This window comes from Salmo salar, chromosome ssa12, assembly GCF_905237065.1.
Source record: "Salmo salar chromosome ssa12, Ssal_v3.1, whole genome shotgun sequence".
NCBI lineage: Eukaryota > Metazoa > Chordata > Actinopteri > Salmoniformes > Salmonidae > Salmo > Salmo salar.
This window is the reverse complement of record NC_059453.1, coordinates 59,699,403-59,706,204: the sequence shown is the minus strand read 5'-3', so window position 1 is coordinate 59,706,204 and position 6,802 is coordinate 59,699,403. Positions and strand designations below refer to the sequence as shown.

The 6,802-nt window shown below is 43.1% G+C and overlaps 1 protein-coding gene across 1 annotated transcript; it reads right to left on the bottom strand.

Moving 5' to 3' along the window:
• Positions 1-1,912: 1,912 nt before the first annotated feature.
• LOC106565389 (transmembrane protein 233) lies at positions 1,913-4,839 on the bottom strand. The gene is made up of 3 exons (XM_014132448.2): positions 4,213-4,839; positions 2,554-2,688; positions 1,913-2,291 (listed from the first exon to the last, which is right to left on the bottom strand). The coding sequence occupies exons 1-3, from the start codon at positions 4,417-4,419 to the stop codon at positions 2,280-2,282; spliced, it is 354 nt and encodes a 117-aa protein (XP_013987923.1). The 5' UTR covers positions 4,420-4,839; the 3' UTR covers positions 1,913-2,279.
• Positions 4,840-6,802: the final 1,963 nt, after the last annotated feature.

Sequence of the window (6,802 nt, the reverse complement as noted above, 5' to 3'; positions counted from 1 at the left end):
CACTCGTCCAACAGCCCACGTTATCAATCAACGCACACAGGAATGGGCAGGTGTTTCTTCCTCGTGTGTGTGTGTGTGTGTGTGTGTGTGTGTGTGTGTGTGTGTGTGTGTGTGTGTGTGTGTGTTGTTTAACTATCCTTGTGGGTACCAGAAGTCCTCACAAGGATAGTAAAACAAGGAAAATTCAGACAAGTGGGAACATTTTGCCCGTCCCCACGAGGAAAAACGCTATTGTAGGCTTAGGGGTTAGGTTTAGCTTTGGGGTTAAGGTTAGGCTTAGGGTTAAGGTTAGGCTTAGGGTTAGGATTATATTTAGAAGTTAGGGAAAATAGGATTTTGGATGGGAATCAATTACACTGCTCAAAAAAATAAAGGGAACACTTAAACAACACAATGTAACTCCAAGTCAATCACACTTCTGTGAAATCAAACTGTCCACTTAGGAAGCAACACTGATTGACAATAAATTTCACATGCTGTTGTGCAAATGGAATAGACAACAGGTGGAAATTATAGGCAATTAGCAAGACACCCCCAATAAAGGAGTGGTTCTGCAGTGGTGACCACAGACCACTTCTCAGTTCCTATGCTTCCTGGCTGATGTTTTGGTCACTTTTGAATGCTGGCGGTGCTTTCACTCTAGTGGTAGCATGAGACAGAGTCTACAACCCACACAAGTGGCTCAGGTAGTGCAGATCATCCAGGATGGCACATCAATGCGAGCTGTGGCAAGAAGGTTTGCTGTGTCTGTCAGCGTAGTGTCCAGAGCATGGAGGCGCTACCAGGAGACAGGCCAGTACATCAGGAGACGTGGAGGAGGCCGTAGGAGGGCAACAACCCAGCAGCAGGACCGCTACCTCCGCCTTTGTGCAAAGAGGAGCAGGAGGAGCACTGCCAGAGCCCTGCAAAATGACCTCCAGCAGGCCACAAATTTGCATGTGTCTGCTCAAACGGTCAGAAACAGACTCCATGAGGGTGGTATGAGGGCCCGACGTCCACAGGTGGGGGTTGTGCTTACAGCCCAACACCGTGCAGGACGTTTGGCATTTGCCAGAGAACACCAAGATTGTCAAATTCGCCACTGGCGCCCTGTGCCCTTCACAGATGAAGCAGGTTCACACTGAGCACGTGACAGACGTGACAGAGTCTGGAGACGCTGTGGAGAACGTTCTGCTGCCTGCAACATCCTCCAGCATGACCGGTTTGGCGGTGGGTCAGTCATGGTGTGGGGTGGCATTTCTTTGGGGGGCCGCACAGCCCTCTATGTGCTCGCCAGAGGTAGCCTGACTGCCATTAGGTTCCGAGATGAGATCCTCAGACCCCTTGTGAGACCATATGCTGGTGCGGTTGGCCCTGGGTTCCTCCTAATGCAAGACAATGCTAGACCTCATGTGGCTGGAGTGTGTCAGCAGTTCCTGCAAGAGGAAGGCATTGATGCTATGGACTGGCCCGCCCGTTCCCCAGACCTGAATCCAATTGAGCACATCTGGGACATCATGTCTCGCTCCATCCACCAACGCCACGTTGCACCACAGACTGTCCAGGAGTTGGCGGATGCTTTAGTCCAGGTCTGGGAGGAGATCCCTCAGGAGACCATCCGCCACCTCATCAGGAGCATGCCGAGGCGTTGTAGGGAGGTCATACAGGAACGTGGAGGCCACACACACTACTGAGCCTCATTTTGACTTGTTTTAAGGACATTACATCAAAGTTGGATCAGCCTGTAGTGTGGTTTTCCACTTTAATTTTGAGTGTGACTCCAAATCCAGACCTCCATGGGTTGATAAATTGGATTTCCATTGATTATTTTTGTGTGATTTTGTTGTCAGCACATTCAACTATGTAAAGAAAAAAGTATTTAATAAGATTATTTCATTCATTCAGATCTAGGATGTGTTATTTTAGTGTTCCCTTTATTTTTTTGAGCAGTATATTTGGTCCCCACAAAGATAGCAATACAAAACTGTGTGTGTGTCTGTGTGCGTGCGTGCTGTGGGTATCATGTGATCCAGAGGTCAGTGTTCCATACAGTCTTTCAAAAGCAGAGTCTTGCTTCTTAAGTGCTTCTCCCAGATAGAAGAGTAGGAAGGCTGGGTGTGGAGGACGTGTGACGGAGAGAAAAGATGGACACCACACCTGGGGTGGAGTCCCGTTCTTGAGGATGGAGATCCGGCACCCCAGAACCCTTGTCATAGTCCATTCAGAGGTGTCCATAGTCCATGTCTTTGAGAGCGACATTTACTTTGTTTCGCTTTCTCAAGGCATACTGCGCAACTCTTCTAAAATTTATACTAGAATAGAGAGAAAGATAAACACACAGATGAGACATAGGCATAGAAGTATGCAAATTATATTTATATATGGTTGAATGCCTGTTTGAATGTTTGTCTCTGTTTAATATTTGCATGTACTTTATGTCTGTTCAAATAGTTGTTGTTTTCTTTTAAATACTTTGAGCTTTTGATTGAGCCTGCCTGGAGTGGCAGATGAGCGGTGTTAGCACTTTATGGGATATCCCATTGGTTACATTGTGGGGAAAGGCTGCTGCATTACCGTGGTGAAGTGAACGATGATAAATATGGCGATGATGAGGAGGCCGATGATGATGGAGGCGATGGCCACTTGGAGAGCTTTCTGACCCAGTCGTCGCGAGCCGTCATAGTCTTGCAACTCATAACTTTTCCTGGACTGCATGGGGACAAGAGGGAAAACACTTCACTAAGACAGCGTTCAACTTCACCAGCAGCCATGGACTAAAATGTGTTGCTTTACCATGATCCTTTAAGGAGAAACATGTTCATGCCACATACCTACCTCATACTGAAGTAGACCTGTATTTGGAAAATAATTTGGAGTAAAAGAAACGTGTCATATTTACATGTGATACTCACATGTGAAAGCGGTACGGTACACGTAACACCACACATGGGTTCAAATAGTATCCGTTTTCTTTCTAATATTTTGAGTGTTTGATTGAGCCTGGCTTGAGTGCCAGATGGGTGGGATTTGCACTTTTTACTATTCCATTGATTACATTGCACCAGACAAGCTCAATCACGGGCTGTTTAGAAAAAATACTATATGAACCCAGGTCTGCATGACATTGTGTGATTGTGTGTTCGAGAGTGAGAAAAGAAAGGTGGGAAAGAAAGTAAAGGGAGTCCAAACCCTTTGGATGGGAAAGTGTGTCAGTGACGTGGTGTTTTGAGAGGTGAGAGGAGCGAGCGCGTTAGGAGGGCACATCGAGCACGTCAGAGGGCACTTCGATGAAACCCTTCCCTACCACAGACACATCTGTTCCTCTCATCAGACACATTTGGCCATTTTTTTCTTCCTCAAACACAGACACGTACACAGACAGACAGACCGACAAGCCATGCACATACACGCACGGCCACACGCAGATATTAAAGTAAATACGGGATTACCGGTAGACTCCTTCCCATATTACCAACACCACTTCTCTTTCTTGGTCCCACAAAAACACACACACATCGTGAGAAAGTTGGGGCAGAGATCCTAGTGTGATCAGCCAGGTCTCAACACCATATCTTATGACCTGACATGTAGCTTAAGAACATGTGAGAATTGCAACGGAGAACTGTTGTCCTGGCAAGCATTCAAAGCTGGTGCACCAGATATTTTTTTTACTGCTTGTTGCTAGAATCCCAGAATAGGATTTTTGTCCTTTAGAGAGGCAGCCAAAAGCTAGAGCAGAGCTGCCTTCCGCTCTCCTCCACTTTCCCAATGCTTTTGAATAACCGCTAACGGACACAATCAGTTTCCACTAGCATTGCTATATTTCATAAAATGCTAGCCAGATTATTCTGGACATTGCTAAATAATTAGCTAATGATTTTAAAAAATGGTTTGGAGGAAACAACATCCTAGGGAAGTTGAAAATCAGGTCAACTTCAAAAATGCGTACTGTCCCTTTATTACTACATCAACAGAACGTGATTAGGATTATTAGGATTATTTTATAATTGCAAAAATGGTGAAATACAACTGGCCGTATGTTTACAATGTATTCATCTTGCAACATTTCACTCAGCATTGGCTTTTTCCTTCATGGAAATTGACCTGAGGTACTTTTCACACAATTTTCTATATATTTTTCATTCAGTATTCTATACATTTATATCAGCTTTAAGACATATATTAGTCAGTGAGTAAACCGTTTCCCATATGCCTGTGATGTCCCTTACTCACCAGTACTGAAAAGACCAGAGCTACAATGTTGACTGGGTACGCGGGGCAGAAGCAGGTGAGGATTGTTAGCCACAGGTAACTGTGAAGGGGAGGTGGAGGATGCTGTTCCCCCATAAAACTAAGTCTGTCAAAGTCTGCACTCCCATTTAGGGAACTCTTAACACCCAAATGCCCTCTTATCGGCTCCAGAGCCAGAGGACGGGCCATGGTGTGGGTAACAGACGACAAGAGCGAAAACACAGCCAACGAGAAGAAAAGAGAGACGAGCCACAAAACAACCAATGGAGAAAAAGGGAAAGTTAAAACGGATGGAGATGAAGAAATCTCAGGCCAAAAGAAAACAGAAAGAAAAAATAATGGCCAAATGACAGAAATTCAGCCAATTGTAGGAATGGTACACAGCACAGGAAGAACCCCACTCAGAAGAGGAAAAAAAGGGGCGAAAATCTGACTTGGAAAAAGGAAGGATGGAGTAGCCAGTGAAGAAGTAGAGTTGAGCAAGCTTTCCGGAACTGTCCAGAACTGATTGAGGGGTCTGAAGAAGGGAGGCTGGTGTGGAATGGGGACGTCGAGAACTGTACCCTCGCGTAGAGCTGACCTCATTTTCTTTAGGGTGCGCAACATGACCACCCCGTCTCACACACCCCTCCCCAGGCAAGAGAAAGGAGGGAGACGAGAGAGACCAGGATCTGACCTCATATGCTGTGGCTAACATTAATCTCCCCCCTTCACACACACACACACACACTGGCAGCCAGTCCTGGCCAACACTGAGCAAAGTGTGTGTGTTAGTGGTGGGGGTCACTGTTTACCACTGGGACTTTGAACATTCCCAAATGAGTTTGTTAAGTGTATAACACTGTATTTCCCACGCTCACAAACAACATTTACTCACACTGCAATCAATTCATCAATAAGACAAGGGTGACTAGCCAACCCTACTGCTTCTGTTTGAGCAACACCCTGAGCACACCTGGGTGGTGTTCAGTAGGCATGAAGTGGGACAAAATGTACTGTACCTAGGAAAATAAAGGTGACGTATTAATATGTGCTTTGTCCTGCCGAGGTCAGGAACGGTGCTAGAGTCCTTCCAAAATATGTGTTGATGCTTCCCCTACATTTAAGTGTCCCCCACTATAATAGGGCTTTCCAGAGGCTAGTCCAAATGACATCAGTCACTGGGAGTGACGACACCGTAGCTAAGCACATGATGACATGTCATCGCATCGGGTGGAAGTACCTGTCCTGTGGGATTAAGTTTACATCAAATCTCAAGACATACAAAAAAAACTGAGGTAACACTGTGGCCTAATAATGCATTGTATGACTTGCTATAAGGCATAAGTAGGGCTATTATAAGACAAATAGGCCAAATAGGCCAGTAACCCTCAAAATACATAAAGGGTATAAAAGCTTATACAAACAGATAAATCAAGAATGTTTATAATTTAATGTATTTCTGTTATACCTCAATTTATGGAAGTAGATTCATGCCCCAAAAATATTGTATTTGATTTGGCATGAATCTGCTTCCAAGTCATCTCTCAACCCTCTAGACTAGAGTCTAAACCGGAAGGGGGGGGGGTCTAAGCTAACATGTAGAATTGTTTTAAGAAGGTCATACCATTTAGCTATGAATTTTAAGACCCCTTAAGGTATTAAAAAAATATATAAAAAATTATTGGCTAAAACATTGAATTTGGCATTACTGCTATTAGCCAATAGAAAAACATTGAATAACAGATTCACTACATGAAACAACAGATAGTCCCAAAAAATTGTAAGGAAGTTTGTTCTGAAGTGTCTGTCCTATATCTGAGTTAAGAAGCTTCTTAAGAAAAAAAATAACAATATCTTATGATTTTCTTACGAACTTCTCAAATATCTTTAAAAAACTTCTTAAGATGTTTGTTGCTAGGCAGACGTTTTAGCTATCTTTCTATATTATTATCTATCTAGCTAACAATGGCAATCAAGTTCACATATTTTTTACTAAGATTACAGTTCTAAAACATGTTCTTGGGTTTAAAATAATAAATACTGAAACTTTCAGATGTTTGTGAGTGAATTAAACATGTTCCATTGCTTTCATGAGCTTTTTCTGATTTTTATTTTTTTTAGTTTAAGACAAGGGTTTAGCTGTCTTATAATTAAGAACATTTCAATAACTTTATTTTCAAGAATCTAATTTCTTAACTTTTTGCTTAAGGAGAAACATAAGAAGTAGTGCAATACAATTTCCAATAACCTTTTAGAGGAATAGCAACGTTGCTTATCTTTCTTGTTAAGTCTATAGTTAAGATATCAGTTAAGAATACATTTCTTAAGAAGTTTTTGTGAATCTGTGCCCAGGAAACCATTTTTATTTAATCCTTTAATGTATTTATCCCCTTATTTTAGGCACTAAACTATCTCCATATATATACTTCCATTATTTTTTAAATGGTACCGGGACCTTCAGAAGAGTCTTGTGAGGCTTGTGGGCGTCCTAGAGCAAAACGGAGCATGCCATCATGTTTGAGTGTCTCATCTTTCAATATAGAGGTAGGCCAAACCGTTCGGACGCTACAGACGTTTTTGTGAGAAAACC